We start from the raw sequence: 16,984 nt of genomic DNA, 5'->3' as shown, positions 1-16,984 counted from the left end.
TTCTGGGGGAAGCGGAGACAGGGGGTGACCTCAGGAGGGGGTGGAGGGCGGCAGGGGGCATAGGCAGGGTTAGAGGTCAGTGGTATCCAGAGCCATGTTGACTTCACCCAATTTCAGCACCAACTTGTCCTTTTCTTGATTTTTGTCCTTTCCTGCCTTCAGCACCGTGGTCAGCGGCTCAGTGTCAGTCAACTCTGGTTTCTCCTAGGGAGGTAGAGGCCAGTGCCAATGAAAGGTGAGGAAAGGTTCCATTCCCTGACCTGCTCACCGAGGAGGCTGGAATCTCCGTGGTGGTAGCAGGATTGAGAGGGAGATGGAGGAGGACATTCAGACCCACCAAACCCAGACATTGCCCTAGGACCTGGAAGGACAGATCTGAGGATTCCAAGATTCTAGGGATGGGGGGCATGGAAAGGGATGGGGGACCCCCTGGGAACCAAGAAATGGGTCCCATTGAACTGCCACTCGCTGGCCAATCCCCAAAGATCAAGGCTTGTGAGAATGGCTTTTCCACCATCATTTCTGGTCTGAAGGAACTTGCTCAGTCAGGAATTCAATCAGCAAATGATTTTTGTATCAAATTATGCACAAGACCTTGTGTCCTATGCTAAGTAGGAGCAAAGAGGGGAGGGATGAGGGGGAATAAAGGCAGTAATAATGAAAATATTGATGCCTGACCCAGAGAGCTCAGAGTCTGGCAGAGGAGATATGTCATGGAGTACAAATAGCTACATTATATAGGAGGAAGGAGTAACTACCTAAAGAAGTGTAACCATTAGGTCAGAGGTGGTCGGGTTATCAAGGAAGGCTTATTGAAAGTGGAAGAATTTCAAATGAGCCTCGAAGGATGAGAAGAGGAAGATTTCAGCAGACCCAGATGGGGCATTCTAGGTATAGAGTAAAGGCAGGAAGGAAGGGGGAAGAACATGTGCAGGAGTGCCTTGCTCTAAGCAAAAAAATATAGTGTTTACTTGTGTGAATCAAGTGTTTGTAACTCAAACCCAATTTTAAACGTACAAGTGGAGCGTGCTACTTAAAGAAGGACTGTAGTGAGCTCTTCTGAAAAGTAAAATCTTCTGTTTGTTAATTCTCTGTTTTGAGAATAAAAATATTCTTAAAATGAAACTCATATGTGTCCATGGTTTTCTTATCTGAAAATTAACATTTTAAATTACTCTTGAAGTGACTGGGGTGACCTGAGGCACTACAATTCTGCTAGAGAACAGCATCAAAGTGGTCCAGTCCCTCTTCTGGAACTTTTCAATGTCTCAGGAGCCCTGGCCTTCCGGGAGAGACATCTTACATTCTCTGCTGTCTCTCTTCCTCTCTCTCTTCCTGCTCTCTCTCTCTCTTCTCTCGCTTTTTCTTTCTCTCTATCTCTTTCCCTCCCTCTTCTCTCTGTATCTGTCTCTGTCTTTCCCTCCTCTCTCTGTCACTGTTTCTGTCTCTGTATCTGTCTATTTCTCTGTCTCTCTCTCCTTTTCTCTTTTTCCTTTCCTTCCTTCCTCTTTCTCTTTATTCCTCACTTCTTCCTCCCCCCCTTTTCTCTCTCTCTTTCTCCCAGATTACTGCTGGACTCTTTTCTGACTGAATCTTTTCCATTCCCTGATAAACAGTGGAACATTTGAAGGCCCCATGAGGAACCCAAAGGCTAAAACCTTGCACAGAATTCCCTTGGCTTCATCCCAGCTGCAATCATATCCTTCTGAACATAGTTTGTCAGAGCAAGAAGGAACCTTAGTGACCATCCAGCCCCAAACCATCATTCAAATAGGGAGGTAAATTGAGGCCCAGAGTAGGTAAGAGACTTGCTCAAAGTATTCTCCACCTCCAGTACCATAGAGATCATGAGAGTTCTCTCCCTAGCCCAACCCAGGCCAGTTCCCTAGAGGAGGAGCTCTGGGACTAAGGAAAAAGGGCCGTAGGGAGGTACTGGCGACTCTGGCAGAGGGCAATGGAAAGAAGTTGACCTGGGACTAGAGCTTCCATAGGAATCTTAAAATTTGAAGCTGGAGGAGACCTTAAGAAAGCTCCTCTTTTATTTTATAGATCAGGAAAGTAGGCCCAGAGAGGTCTGGTGACGAGATATAAATTATACAGTCAGGCTAAGCAGCAGAGCCAAAATTTCAGCTCAGGCAGGGCCTTAGATTTCAAGTCCACAATATCAAGTCTACGAATTTAGGTTGGGAAGCCTACTGCCCAGGCCAAGCCTACCTGGGAACAGAAATTGGGTGGTAAAAACCTCTCTGAAATTGTTTTTCCCCCTTTCTTTGTCTCTTAGTCAAAATTCCCTTAAAAAAAAAACACTCTTATCTTGGCTACTCTAAAAGACTTGAAGTTAAAAGACCTGGGTTCCAATTTATTTCCCTATTTGTAAAATTGGGGTGGGAATACCGATTTTTGTTTGTTCTAACTACATCTCTTAGGAATTCTGTGGGACAAGTTTTTTATAAATATTAAAGTTCTATATAATTATGATTATTAAAGATGATGGTAGGAAACGGCATCTGAGCCAAATATGTGGGAAAGCAGACATGTAAAGAATGGGATAACTATATGCTGATCTGTTTGTTGACAAGTAGGATGTAGTTCAAAATACAAAGGAAATTATGGTGTGACCATGAAGGATGTTGAACCTCTAACAGGCTCACAGAATAACAAAAACTTGGAGTCCTTTGGATTTAAATGATCAAGGTGGGAAAACCTTAAAATAGATTATCACAGCTGGTAGGGTCTTCCCATAGAACATAGAGTGTCAATTCTGGGAACAATTATATTGGAGCATGTAAATCAAAATGTCAGAGTTGGAGAGGACCTCAAAATTCATCTAGTTCAAACCTTTCATTTGACAAATGAGAAAACTGAGGAACTATCTTGTTATTTGTGGATGAGGCCTTAACCCTCTACTAGATCACATAGAAAAAAATTGTGAATCCTTCCTCCCTTTTTATTTACCTTGTGGTTAAGCACAGGATATTTCTCATAGAAGATATTTAATAAATTCTTGTTGAATTGAACTGAATAATGATGGTGGAGATAATAATTGTGAAAAGGGTTTTGACCACCATTGTTTTAATGACTGGCTGTAAAAGTGTCTGCTGGGCCCCTGAAGAATTAGCCATTGGGCCAGTTCTGAGTAAAGAAATCTTTTATGACTTTCTTTCCTGTGGACCAGGGCTACATGGAATCTGATTTGAGGATTAGGAATCTTCTCATCTCCTTCCCTTTCTCACCTTGTGCTCCTTCACTAGGTCCATGTCCATGACTATATCCACATCTGTATCCACCTTGTTCTCATCTAAGGAGTTGATGCTGGAAGAGAAGGCTGAGTTTGAAGGGAGGCAGAACAAAACCCTTAGTTTGGGGTGAAGGGATTCTCCTGCTGAACAGGACCCCAGGGATCCCCCAGGACTGATATCTCCTTAAACCCAGCCCCTTATAAAGGCAGATTAACTTTATAAACCACTCAAGAGTCCCTCAGGAGGAGCAAGTCAGTCATAAAGTGATCTGTTCAGGCAAGAAGGACAAAAGGAGGGGCTACTCACCTGGCAACATCATCTTCATTACGGGAAGAAAGAGATTCAAAGCCGAGATCCATCGAAGAAAAATTGAGCATAGGGTTGGCTCTGGAAGAATCAGAGAAGCTGAGAGCTGGGAAGGACCTCTGGGGCTAACTACCCCTAAGGGCCTTTCCAGTGTTAAATCAATGATCTTACTACAGCCTCCCCAAGTGCAAAAATCTCCTTGACAGACAACTATGCAGACTCTCTGTTTGAGCATCTTCAGCAACAGACAACTCACTACTTTGTATATGAATTCCTCATATGACAATGATCATAGAATCATGGAATATTAGAGCTGGAAGGAAATTATCTATTGTATTTTTTTTCCTTCTCCACCACCAGTTAATAGCATGAAACAGTGGGAAAAAAACACTTGGCTCTGGAGTCAGAGAGCCCAGATTCAAATTCTGACTCTGATGCTTACTGCCTGCATGTCCTTGAGGGGGGGGGGTCACTTAACTTTCATGGACCTTGATTTATTCATCTATAAAACTAGGAAGTTGGTCTTGGTGACCTCTGACATATCTTCTACTTCCAGATACAAAATCCTATTATCTTCCTCTAAGTCTTCCAGAGGGTTCATCAAAAGTGGTTGGATGGCTTTCTATCACTTTGGGCACTCCACAAGAACCAGATATCAGATAAAGACACTGATTTCCTGGCAGTAAGTGGCAGGCCTGTGACTGGAAGCCCAATTTCTTGATTACCCATCTAATGCTCTTGATACTCTGCCAAATTGTTTCAGTTCCACTTATTGGAATTCTTCCCCTTTATTAAGCCAAAATCTGCCTTCTTTCCCATGATCATGCCTCAGATACTTGAAGATAGGTACAAGGTTTCCGCTAACTCTTTCCTTTTCTAAATTAAATATCGCCCTTTCTTTCAAGAGGTTTTCTTGTGGTGAAATTTCCAGTCCTGTCCTAATGCTGGACAACCTCCTCTATATGAACTTCAGCTTAAAATTCAGAACTTATCAAAGCTGGAAGGAACTTGAGAAAACATCTGTCCCATAACCCTCTTTCTAAACATAAAGAAGCCCAAAAAAAGGAAAGGCCTGGCCCCAGGTCACACAGATATGGTATAGTAGAACAAGCCCATGATTTGAAGTCAGAAGAGATCTTAGTACAAACCCTGATTCTAACACTTGGGACTTGAGAAACTTTGGGGAACTCAATTAGCCTTTTAGGTCCCAGGTCCTCATTTATAAAATAAGGATAATTCTCATACTCAGTCCTTAGTTTCTTGGTCTGTGAAACAGAGATAATAATATCCATGTTTCAAAGAATCTTGAAGAAGTCAATAAATATTGAAATGTGTGTGTGTGTGTGTGTGTGTGTGTGTGTGTGTGTGTGTTTAAAGTCTTTGTTTCTTTTCTAAAATAAAGAGGTTGGACTCGATAGCACTAATGTCCCTTCCATTAGACTCCATAATTTTATGATTCCATTTGATCACCGGACTAAAACTCAGGGTCCCCAGTTCAAAGATAGAAGATCTTGCTATCCTGGTGTCCAAGGGATAGCATGCTGGACTAGGAGCAAGGAAGCAATGGATTAGAATCCTGTTGCCTTTGACTCTAGCTGTGTGATTGTGGGCAAATCATTTGACTTCTCTGGTCTTTGGTGTCTTCATGAATAACCTTACCTCCTAAGATTGATGTGAGAGTGGATGTTTGTAAAGTGTTTTGCAAACATTAAAGTGCTATACAGATGTCTATTATTATTATGCCTCAGGATATTGGCTCCCAGAACTGAACAGTTTCTTCTTGTCTATTCTCAATGTTCATAATAGTAACAACAATAATTAGCACTTATAGATAAATAAGGCTTTGGTTTGTTTGTTTGCTGAGGCAATTGGGATTAAGTGACTTGAGCAGGGTCATACAGCTAGGAAGTATTAAGTGTCTGAGGCCAAATTTGAACTTGGGTCCTCATGACTTCAGGGCTAATGTTCTATTCACTGTGCCATCTAGCTGTCCCATAAATAAGGTTTTAAAAAGCATTTACATGCCATCTCCTTTGATCCTCACTATAAGAGAGGGAGACAGGGAGACAAAAGAAAAAGATAGAAAGTCAGAGGCAGAAAGAAACAAAGTCAGAGACAGACAGACACACAGAGAGAGACACAGAAACACAGAGAGAAAGAATGGGGGCGAGAGATAGAGAGAATAAGAGGAGAGGAAGGAGAGAGAGAAAGAGAAAGGAGAGAGAGAGAGTGTGAGAGAGAGAGAGATCGAGAGAGAAGAGAAAGGAGAAAGAAAGGGGAGAGAGGAGAGGAGAAAGAGAGAAGGGGGAGTGGGGAGAAAGAAAGAGAAAGACAGAGATAGAGAAAGACACAGAGACAGAGAGAGGCGAGAGAGAGAGAGAAAGACAGAGAAACAGAGACAAAGACACAGAGATAGTCAGAGAGAGAGAGAGAGAGAGAGAGAGAGAGAGAGAGAAAGAGAGAGAGAGAGAGAATGAGAGAGAGATTATTCCCATGTATAGATAAGCAAACTGAGACTGAGGAGATTTCCACTGCCCAGATTTCACAGCTAAATAAATGCCTGGGAACTTACATCTTGCTGACTCCAAGTCCAGCATCTATCCACTGAACCACCTAGTTGCCAATCCTCATTGACCCTTTCTCTAGTCACTTTCCCAGGACCAGGAGACTGAACATTTTAAGCAGTCCCCACCCTTAATCCTATCACCATCATCACCAGTCAGTCCAGGGATGCTGCTCACTTCTCTGCATTAAACAGGTTTGTCCCAGGGATTGCAAGAGTCTGGCTGGTGAGTATTTCATTTGTCTTCATGGCCTCTTTACGAGCCTTCACAGCTCTAAGCTTCCTTTTGTAGCTGAAGAGCAAGAAAGAAGGGAATTGAGTCACAGGCAGAAATGTGGTGGTGGGGAATGGGGGCAGGGTATCTGTTTGCAGAGATGGAATACAGGGGCAACTTGAGGCTCCCAAGGCTGCTGACCTCTTCCTGGTGCACACTAAAGATACAACCATGATGATGATGAGAAGTATCAAAGCACCTCCCAGCCCAGCAATGATGCTGAGGAACTCCTTGTCTTTGTCCTGCTTTATCTCTTCTCCAGAGCCCTAGAAGGTACAAAGGACTTTGTTACCTCCATCTCCCATTCTCCATCTCCCTCCAGCCCTCATCCTATCCACTAGACCTTTCCCACTAGCTCCAATCCCTGACAACCCTCCTCCATTCCCCAATTCCCATCCCCTATCCCTTGCCCTCCCTCCAACTCCTTTCCCCCCCTTTTCTTCTCTTTTCAGCTCCAATTTTTCAACCCCTCCCTCCTCTCTCCCTGACTAAAGGTACTCACAATCACTACCAGCCCAAGTCGTAGCAGTGTGGCTAACACTTCCTGGTCACTCCTGATGTACCTAGTCAGGAGAAAACCAATTAGGCTCCTGCTCAAGGTACTGGACACTCTGCTTATCCCTAAAGCAGGAAGCTGAATCTGATCCTGGAAGCTTGTTGCCTTTCCCCTCCAGAAATACACCATCATCCATGTCACTCATACAACTTACATGTTGAGATCACTGAGGGTCAAGGCTGTTCCATTGCTGTATACAAAGTAGGCGTCCATATAAGATAAGCCCTTAGCTCTGAGAGAACCACAGACAGAAGGAGTTAAAACATGGGAAGAGAATCTAGGCTTCTAGAATCTAAGGGTAGGAAAGGAGCCCGGAGGTAACAGGGCTCTGCTAGAAAAATCCCAGTGAAAGAAAGCTCATTCCCTTCCAAGTTAGCCCATTCCTAGCTTATTTGTTAGCAAGTTCTTCCTTTTCTCTAACTTTAAACTATTCTCTTCTACTCATTGTTCCTACCTCTGGACAAATGAAGCCAAACAGAACTGAATCTTTTTCCTTCACTGCAACCCTTTGAGCACAGTGTTACAGCTATCATGACCCAATCTTTATCCCAGTCTTCTCTAATCGTAACCTCTCCAGTTCCTTTGAACAATGCTTTTATGACTCTCATTCCTCTCACCATTCTTATTGCCCTTTTCTGTACATACTCTGATTTGTCAATGTCCTTACTAAAATGAAAAGTCCAGAACTGAAGGCAATCCAGATGTGTCCTAGCTAAGGCAAAGAATTCTCTCATTCTGGTAAGTACACCTCTCTTAATCTATCCTAAGATTAAATTCATTTTTCCCCTTTTGTGTACCACATTACACTGTGGATTCACAGAAACTGAAGTAGAGTAATATTCTCCTCCCAACCAGGTCTTTTTCATTTAGACGTACCTTGTTCTGCCTTATGCTAGCTAGCTATTTATGCCTATGTTTTATCTCTACTACTGGACTAAGCATTCTAGGAAAGGGACTGTTTAAGAATATTGGTAGTAAGATCTGTAAGGAATTGACTATTGATAATATGACTAGATTAGGAACTTCGTGAGGCATCTAAAGACTTTTGAGGGTTCTCAGGGAACAAAGCAGATGATTGTGTGTCTAAGATAGGTATTGGAATCACAGAGAAGATCCAGAAGATAACATGTAGGATAACATGTAGAAGATAATATCTAGGACTTCTCTCCAGGTGGAGGAATTGGGTTCAGAAAGGTATTTTCTCTTTGGGGGACTCTTCAAGTAGAGTTTTATATCTGTGGCCTTTGGGAAATTAAAAGGATCTGATGCTGGGATGCTTAAGTGCTAGAAGGTACTTTTTTGATCTTATTTAAATGCTTCCTTCATTCCTTCTTCCTTCCTTCCGTCCTTCCTTCCTTCCCTCCTTCCTTCCTTCCTTCCTTCCTTCCTTCCTTTCTTCCTTTCTTCCTTCTTTCTTTCCTCCTTCCCTCCCTCCTTCTTTCCTTCCATATCACACCCAATCTGTTATCATATTCCTGATCTATCCCATCTAGTGGAATATAAACTTCTGGAGCTCATTCAATCAGTAGCTTATTCAATAGACATTTGCTGAGTGGACTATTTTACACTACTTTAATAAAGAGATGTCCAGTGGGTGGGAAGTGAGAGCCTTGCTGTTCTCTGACCATACTTAACTACTTCTGGAGCATCCATTTGAGCATCACATTTGAGGAAGGCCATGGATGAACTGGGAGGTGTGCAGAGGATGGCCATCAGCATAGAGGTGGGGGACATTTTGGCTCAAAACAAGGAAGAACTTCCTAACAATAAAAACTATCCCAAAGTGGAATGGATCCCTTCAGGGAGAAGAGAGTTCTCCATCCCCAGATACCTTTAAGCAGAAGGTGGGCTTTTCTTTTCTGGGCTGCTGAAGAGGATAATTTTTGCTCAAGTCCAGGTTGCATGAGATACCCTTTCTGGGTTGCCTCCAGCTCTAACATATTGTGTCTCTGCATTGTCTAGAGAAGAGGGCTCTGGGAAAGTTCCTAAAGCTAAAGTTGCAATGCCTGGCCCAGGCCCCTGTGGCCAGTGTGGAAGCAAGCTGGAATCCAAATTCTAGGGAGTGAATCCTGCTCTCCAAATGAATTACTGAGAAGGATCCAACTTCCCCATGGACAGAGACCTGAGGAAGCCTAAGAAGAGGGGAAGCAGTGGTTGACATTGCTGCTGAGTATCCCAGTCTTGGGCTGGGGATCACTATCTCCCCATCCTTAACCTATCTCCAGTCTCTATTACTTACAATTCCAGGTGCCTGCCTTCCTATTTCCTATATCCCAGACCCATACCAAGCCCTCCTTGCCCCTCCCCCCCCACCCCGTTCTATGCTTAAGACACCCACCTGGAATTTGGGGTTTCAAGATCCTTGATGCTTACAATGTAGACCGTGGTCCTAGTTGCTTCCATCAGGGCACTAGAAGCCAAGCAAAGACCAATGGAGGGACAAGAGGAGCCAGAACCTCCTTTATCCCTCCAGGGCTTATCCTGGTCCCAGCTCACAGCCTGGGAATCGCTTCCTGATCCAGGCAGAACCAGACTCAGGGATAGGCACAGAGACACAGACCAGGTCAAGACTGGGGAGGGACACTGAAGCAAAAGCAGGTCTCGGGTAGGGTGGGACAAAGGGCAGATATGGGCGCAGGGGAAGAAGCACAAAAATAAGGGAAAGGTCTAGGATAGGGTTTGGCTTTGGGATATTGGTATCTCTAGGCCCATTCAGGAATGGACACACAGAGGCAGGGTCCTATTTCCCTCCAGGGTTCCTTTCCTCCCAAAGCCCCCTGAGATTGACCCCAGGCCCCAGACCATACGCTTTGATTGCATTAGTATTGCTTCCCACTTCTGTTGCTCCTGTTGAGAATTGAAGCCGTAGACGATAGCTCTGATCCACAGTAAAAAGCTAAAGGGGGTCGAGAAAGACAAAACCATGGATCGAGAGCTCCCACAACACTTGAGGGGATGGTGCCTGGGATAGGGCTGAAGAGCTAGCAGGCCAAAGGTCTTGGGAGGGAAGGAAGGCAAGGGACTCTGAGGTCATCTACTCACATTCAGGGAGGTGTTCGCTGTCAGAGGTGGGTCGTCAACAGGTTTATCTTGGACCCTGATTGTTAACTGGTAGGTTCCCTTGAGAGTAATGTCAAGAGTAGTCACCACCCTGGGAAAAGTCCCAACTCAAGATTAGGGCCAAGGGCTCACCTCCACTATGCTCAGAAAATCCCCCCTTCATAATAAGTCCTAGCCTCTGCACATTTAGAATAATATACTCTTAAAGCTAGAAATGGCCTAGTCCAGTGTTTTATGCAATGCAGGGCATTCTCAACAGATACCCCAGCTTGTTTGGACATTTGCAGGGACCTTACTACCTACCAAAGCAACCCAGAACCAAAAAATGTCAGAATTGGAAGAGACCACATGAGCAATCTAGGCTGACCCATGACTACATGGGAATTTCCTCTAAAATATTCCCCCAAAGTGGTTATCCAACCTTCACCTGAAGACCTGTTCAATGGCCAATTACCACCCCTTCATTCCACTGTTGGAAGTTCTAATTATCCCTCCCCCATAAGCCACTTGCTCCTCTTTAGTTCCCAACTCCGAGACCCTCTTCCCCAGGTTACACTATGCTCCCTGTGTATATGTCGCCTTCAGATGAAGACTTGATCCGGAACAGGCCTTCAAAGGGGATTCTGGGACCATCCTTGGGGATGAATTCTATCTGGTCAATGAAGAAGTTGAGATCTGCATTAACTCCATCATCCTTGTCTGTGGCCTGTGAAAAAGAGCACCATAGAGTCACCTAGTCTAGGTCCTTCTGGTCTTGCGACCGGGATCAGAGGATGAGAACAGTGGCCAGATAATGAGAGTTTCAAGGTTTTCCCAGAACTGAAAGAGAACCCAAAGATCATCAAATCTAATTCTTTTTTTTTTTTTTTTTTTTTTTTACAAATACGAAAAAAGGGAAATGACTTATCTAAAATTACACAGAGAAGCAATAGCAAAGGGAACTAGAACTCTAGTTCCTAGGCCAAAATGCCAATGCATTCATCATGTTATCTCCTAGAAATTCAAGCGGCTGAAGCCTCAAAGTCCCAAGGAATGGGACCCCTTACCTTCACAGAAGCCACCTGCTGATTCAGAGAAAGAACTTCTGGTATGATCACTACAGAGAAGACACAAGATGAATAAAATCAATAGATGTCAAGACTTGGGGACAAGAAACAAGGGGCATCCTATTGGAAAAGCAAGAGGATGCTAGTGGGAGGGTAGCAGTATGAACAGTTTTCATTAATGGGGGAAACTGTGGGTTAAGGAAACTTCTGCAGGTCTCTCTACAATTTAGAGTTAACTTGGAGAACTGAGAGCTTAAGTGACTTCTCCAGGGTCTCCAGCCTGTGCATGTCAAAGGCAGGTCTTAAATACAAATCATTCTGACTTACAAAGGTGCACAGAGCAGGGAAGAGGACCTCACAATTGCCTCCTCATCACAGTTCCCTGGTTTGGGACTAATCAGGTTGAGGACCCCCCAAGACAGCAAGAGGACCCGGATATGGAGAAACAGGGAAAAGTGGTTATTCCTCACCAAATGTCTCATTGGTCGGCAGGAACTGGGGTGGATGGTCATTCACGTCCAAGATGGTGATTGGCAGAGTCTCTGCAAAAGCAGAAAACAGAGAGTCAGTCCCAGAGCCAGGTGCCCTCGCCTCCTCCCCACCCTGGCATCCCTCGCTCTTGACCTTTGTCCCCCATCTGCCTGAGCAGAGTCCCTACCATTAGGGCTGCTGGCAGGGAAGCCCTCGGCCGTGTGCAGGTCCCAGGCTTGGAGCAGCAGCCTGACCAGGTCACAGACTTCGTAGTCGATGGCCATGCTGTCGTTGATGTAGACGCTACCGTTGGGGACCAGCCTGAACCAGCCATGGCACACGTCACCCACATCCACTCCCTTCTTCAAGCAGACCGTGTCCTGAAGACGAACTTCTAGGGAGGCATTTGTGTCAGGATCCTGGGCCTCCACGTGAGCCACGAGGCCGTTCTGTTTGCCTTGGTGCTCCCGCAACCGGACTTCTTTCAGGGAAGATGCTAGGATGCTTGGAGCCTCATCGTTCACGTCTTCCGTGATGACCAGCAGCGTGGCAGAGCCCGTCCCCTCCGACTCGGCTGCATTCTGCGCCAGCACAGTCAGCGTGAAGTTGCTGGGCGGTCTCTCGTAGTCCAGGCTCACATCTGAGACCAGGGACACGTTGCCCTCATTCCAGCCCGAGCCCAGGAACGTGGAGCGGATCTCAAAGTTGCTGGCCCCATCCCCAGTCAGACTGAAGGCCACGCGGCTGTTGACATCAGTCTGGTCAGCATCCCAGGCTTTCACGATGCCCAAGTACGCACCTGCCAGACCCAAACAGGAAACAAAGCTCTGTCCCTCCCCAAAGAGCTTCAGCTGCCAGCTTTGGGGCACACTTTCTGATGTGGAGTAGGGAGCCACTGGGAGGCACTTTCTGAACCTGAACCTAAGGCGTGGGGAGATGAGCCCTGGACTGAGAACTAACTCATTCCTGCTCCCACCCCAATCTTGGGACTTCAAGGCAGTTCGAAGCTTCAAGTGTTGAATCAATGAGCCCAGATGTGCTGGACAGGGGAATGTGGGCAAGATGGGAGATCTCTGAGCTCCCAGGGACTTAGGAAACTGAGACTTGGTTTCTTTTTTATTATATTAGATAGGAATAGAGACTGGACCTGTGACTTCAGTGTGATAGGTAAATGAAGCTTTCTCTACCAATGCAGGTCAGCCCCTTCTTTGGGACTTTATTACTTGGGGCACAAAGAGATTAAATGATTCTCCCAGTCTTATTCAGTTTGTGTCAGAGGCAGGACTTGAATCTAGGGCTTCCTGACATCATTATGTCACAGTGTCTCTATTATCATGTTATATAATAACATTAATATACACTTTTATGTCTCTTGGCCAGTTGGTGCAGTAGAGTGCCAAGGCTGGAATCAGGAAGGCTCATCTTCCTGAGTTCATGTCTGACTTCAGACACTTCTAGCTGTGTGACCCTGAGCAAATCACTTAACCCAGTGTCGCTCTGTTTCCTCATCTGAAAAATGAATTGGAGACAGGATCTTTGCCAAGAAAACCCAGAATAGGGTCAGGAAGATTCAGACACAACTGAACCACAAGGATGTCTCTCATGTCTAGAGGCATTGAAAGTTTACAAAGTGAATTGCCTGGACTCCTTACTGAGATAGGAAATGCAACTGTTACCATCCTTATTTCACAGATGAAAGAGCCTAAGCTCAGAAAAAAAGGAGCAATTTCCTCTAGAACCACACAGGTAATAAATAGCAGAAGTACCTAAATCCCATCCTGCCTCTGATACAGATTGGCTGTGTGACTGGAAAATCATTTCTGGATCCAAGGCACATGGATTCTAAATCCAGAGGCTTTTTCTCCTACACCACACTGCCCACACCACCCAGCTACCCCCAATCCCTCTGCTACATACACCTATATGCCCCTCATTCTGTAGGTGGGGAAGAGAGCAATACTCACCCTTCACTCTTTCCTTCACATAGAATCTATAAATGGTAAAATTGAATACAGGTATGTTGTCATTGATGTCCTGCAGATAGAGGAAGTTTTGGTAGTAATCAACAGATTAAGTTGTAAAGTAGAAAAACATAAAAGACGTTGTGGACTAAATGTGAGGTGTGCACTGAATATGAGATGAAGTTGGGCTCCAACCTCCCCCATTTCCAAAAAGCCCTTTTCCCCTTGATTGTCAGACAATGATCTAAAATTCCTATCAACTATATGTATTTCACATTTCTGGGAAAACCAAAAAGGAATCAGAATCAGAGATGGGGAGATTAGAATGGATCTCAGAACTGGAGAAAGGAAGAGAAGAATATGTACCCCATAAACGGCCACTTTTTTATTCCCCAACTTTCTCCCTGAGACTTCTATGTTGCATTTATTATACCTCTTATTATTGGAATTGGGAAAATAAAATGGCAAGGCTAGAAGAGACTAAAAATCATTTAGCCCCACCTTTTCATTTCATGAAAAATTAAGACCTAAGTGATCTAGAAAAATGGACTGGTTTGTCTATAAGCAGATAGCAGATAGTAGATAGAGTATATTATGGATGACTGATTATATCTTACTTCTCTCCTATGCCATCAGCTCTGTGAGGACAGGGATCATGTATGATCTGCATACAGGGGGCACTGAAGTATTTATGAACAGAATTGTCACCCCTCCTTTTAAACATGAACTCTTCCTATGACTGCTCTCTCTCAGCTCTCCTCCTTTCTACATGACACTTTTCTTAGACACTTGCTGTAACATCATCTCTCCTGCCTCCCAAGTGTTGGTGTTCCCCAAAGGCTATATTGTGGACTCTCATTCTACATTTTTTTAATATTCTCATCTGATCCTCTGTGTTCACTAATTTCTTCCAGTGCCTTCCAAAAATCTAAATTTTCAATAATCTCTCTTAAATTCTCACATTTCCAACTGTTTGCTAGCTATCTTCTACAGCATATCTTCTTGTTTGTTTATTTATTTATTTATTTTTTTGCTGAGGCAATTGGAATTAAATGACTTGTCCAGGGTCACACAGCCAGGAAGTGTTAAGTGTCTGAGACCAGAGTTGAACTCAGGTCCTCCTGATGTCAGGGCTAGTGCTCTATCCACTGTGCCACCTAGCTACCCTTCTACAGCCTATTTTACAAATGTCTCAAACTCAACATGTTCAGAATAAAACTTATTGTCTTCTAAAACCCATCTCTCTTCTTATCTTTCCAACTTCTGTTGATAATATAAATAATTTTGCATGACTATACATATATAACCTATGTCAAGTTGCTTGCTTTCTCAATAAGGAATGAGAAGGAAGGAAGAGCAGAAGAAAATTTGGAATTCAAAATTTGGGGAAAGAATATTAAAATTCTTTTTCCATGTAACAGGGAAAAAGAAAATATTTTTAAAACTAAATAGCTTTCTATTAACCCAAATATTGTAATAACTGTCATTTACAAAGCATTCTTTGGTCTATTAATCACTGCACGGATGTTCTCATCTTGGATTCTCACAACACTGTGAAGAAAGTGCTATTTTTATCCTCATTTTATAGAAGTAGAAACTGAGGCTGAGAGAGGGATTGAGTGACTTGTCCATTCTCACACAACTAATAAGTGTCTGAGATGGGAATTGAACTCAAGTTTTCCTGGATCTAAGTTCAGTGCTTTCACCCACGGCACCTCCAAGTTGTCTCCTCAATACATCTCACACCTCCTTCTCTTTTCTCTCACATGGATGCTGACACACTTCAGGCCTTCATCATACAGACTCTTGTCTCCCAACTTCCAGTGTCTTCTCCATCTCATTCATCCTCCACACAGTTGCCAAAATAACCTTCCTAAATTGCCAGTCTGACCATGTCACTTCCCTTGCTCAAAAACTTTCAAATGCCTCCCTATTTACCTCTAGAATACAATGCAAACTCTTCAGGGAGGTATTTAACTAACATTATCTACAACCTGAATATAGCCTCCTTTCTGGCTTATTGAATATTGCTCTCCTCTCTGTATGTATGCTCTGTCCAAATTAGAATGTTAATTGCTCTCAAACCCTGATGTGAAACTCCCCTATCGCTATACATTTGCACAGGCTGCAATGCTCTCCCTACTTATCTCTGCCCTTCAAAATCTTAGATCTTCCTTGGGGGCTCTGCTGAGATACCACTTCTTCTATGAAGCCTTCCCTGACAACCACCCACTCACCCAGCTGTCAGTGTTTTCTTGCTTTTAAAATTGCCTTGTTCTGTGTGTCCCCATGTATGCTTATCAGTATGCGTTTTACTTTTCCTCAAATGAGAGCAAAGTATGGCTTTATTGTGGTCTGTCTAGCACAGGCTATTGTATATGCTAATTTATTAATAAATTAATAAAAGTGATTAATAAATAAAATTAATAAATGAATTGAGTTTATTGATTTGTGGTTTAATTAAGTGGAAGTGTAATCCCAGTCTCAAAGCCCATTAATATGGGACTCTTTTCATCGGTAAAGATGAACAGTCTGTCCCACATGAGGGTTATGGCAGAGTTGGCAAGAGTTCGGTGGGTTTGGGGACCCAGGGTTACAGAGGAAAGAGTGGGCAAGGGCCGAGCTGACCCTGGAGGCCCTTTCTTGACCCAGAACTCCAAGCTCTAAAAACAGGACTTTCTACATCTAGGACACTTTAGGGCCAAAGCAATTAAGATATCTCTTCCACCCCCGTAGCAGGAACTTCTAAATTACAGGTAGGGAATGGAAGCCTAAGGAACATGGAGGAGCTTAACTCTGGTGGGAGGAGGGATGGTTCTTCCCCAGGCCTGTTACCTCTACGTTGATGTTGACGTTGACTGTGGTGTTGAGGGAGGGAACTCCTAGGTCATAGACGAACACTGTCAGCACGATCTTTCCCGACAGATTGGGGTCGATGGCCTCTCGGTCCAAGGGCCCCCGGTTTGTCAGTAACCCCGTGACTGAGTCCAAGGTGAAATTCTTACTATATGGACTGGGCAGGAGTCTAAAACGGATCTCACTGTTGTTAGTGTTAGGGTCATCATTATCATAGGCCTTCAAAGTGGAGGAAAAAGAAAGGAAGAGAGGATCCATAACCATTGCAGGGCCTGATTCTGCCCCACATCACCCCGTTAACTGTCTCATGTGAATGACAGCACCTCAAAGCCCACCCAACCCTAATGCAAACCCTGGTCAGTGGTCAGAATCCCAGCCCAGCAGTCACGTGGCAGAGGACAAGTTTCTTGGACTCACCAAACCAGCATTTAAAGGCTTACATACTGCTTTACAAATATTGTCTTATTTGATCCTCACAATAATTTTATTAGTATTACCCCCATATTGCAGATGAGGAAACTGAGGCAGATAGACGTTAAATGATTTCTCCAGTGTCAAAAGTTTTAGAGGACAGATCTGAACTCAAATCCAAAGTTCTATCTACTAGACCACTGAACTGTACAACCTCAGTTTACCCTTCTATAAAGAACTT

The 16,984-nt window shown here is 44.0% G+C and overlaps 1 protein-coding gene across 1 annotated transcript in view; it reads right to left on the bottom strand.

Moving 5' to 3' along the window:
- Positions 1-5: 5 nt before the first annotated feature.
- CDHR2 (cadherin related family member 2) overlaps positions 6-16,984 on the bottom strand; it is a 59,808-nt gene continuing 42,829 nt past the window's right edge. Inside the window, exons 17-32 of the mRNA XM_031953731.1 lie at positions 16,312-16,551; positions 13,480-13,549; positions 11,703-12,314; positions 11,515-11,586; positions 11,045-11,094; positions 10,553-10,704; positions 9,981-10,089; positions 9,746-9,834; positions 9,277-9,348; positions 7,093-7,170; positions 6,885-6,945; positions 6,524-6,648; positions 6,287-6,400; positions 3,546-3,626; positions 3,234-3,312; positions 6-204 (exon numbers count right to left, since the gene is read on the bottom strand). Coding sequence (XP_031809591.1) covers positions 70-204; positions 3,234-3,312; positions 3,546-3,626; positions 6,287-6,400; positions 6,524-6,648; positions 6,885-6,945; positions 7,093-7,170; positions 9,277-9,348; positions 9,746-9,834; positions 9,981-10,089; positions 10,553-10,704; positions 11,045-11,094; positions 11,515-11,586; positions 11,703-12,314; positions 13,480-13,549; positions 16,312-16,551 — 2,139 coding nt within the window. The 3' untranslated portion in view covers positions 6-69. The remainder of the gene's footprint in view (positions 205-3,233; positions 3,313-3,545; positions 3,627-6,286; positions 6,401-6,523; positions 6,649-6,884; positions 6,946-7,092; positions 7,171-9,276; positions 9,349-9,745; positions 9,835-9,980; positions 10,090-10,552; positions 10,705-11,044; positions 11,095-11,514; positions 11,587-11,702; positions 12,315-13,479; positions 13,550-16,311; positions 16,552-16,984) is intronic.

This window comes from Sarcophilus harrisii, chromosome 2 (assembly GCF_902635505.1).
Source record: "Sarcophilus harrisii chromosome 2, mSarHar1.11, whole genome shotgun sequence".
Taxonomy (NCBI): Eukaryota; Metazoa; Chordata; class Mammalia; order Dasyuromorphia; family Dasyuridae; genus Sarcophilus; species Sarcophilus harrisii.
Note: the sequence above shows the minus strand (reverse complement) of the source record. Positions and strands in the feature narration are given on the sequence as shown.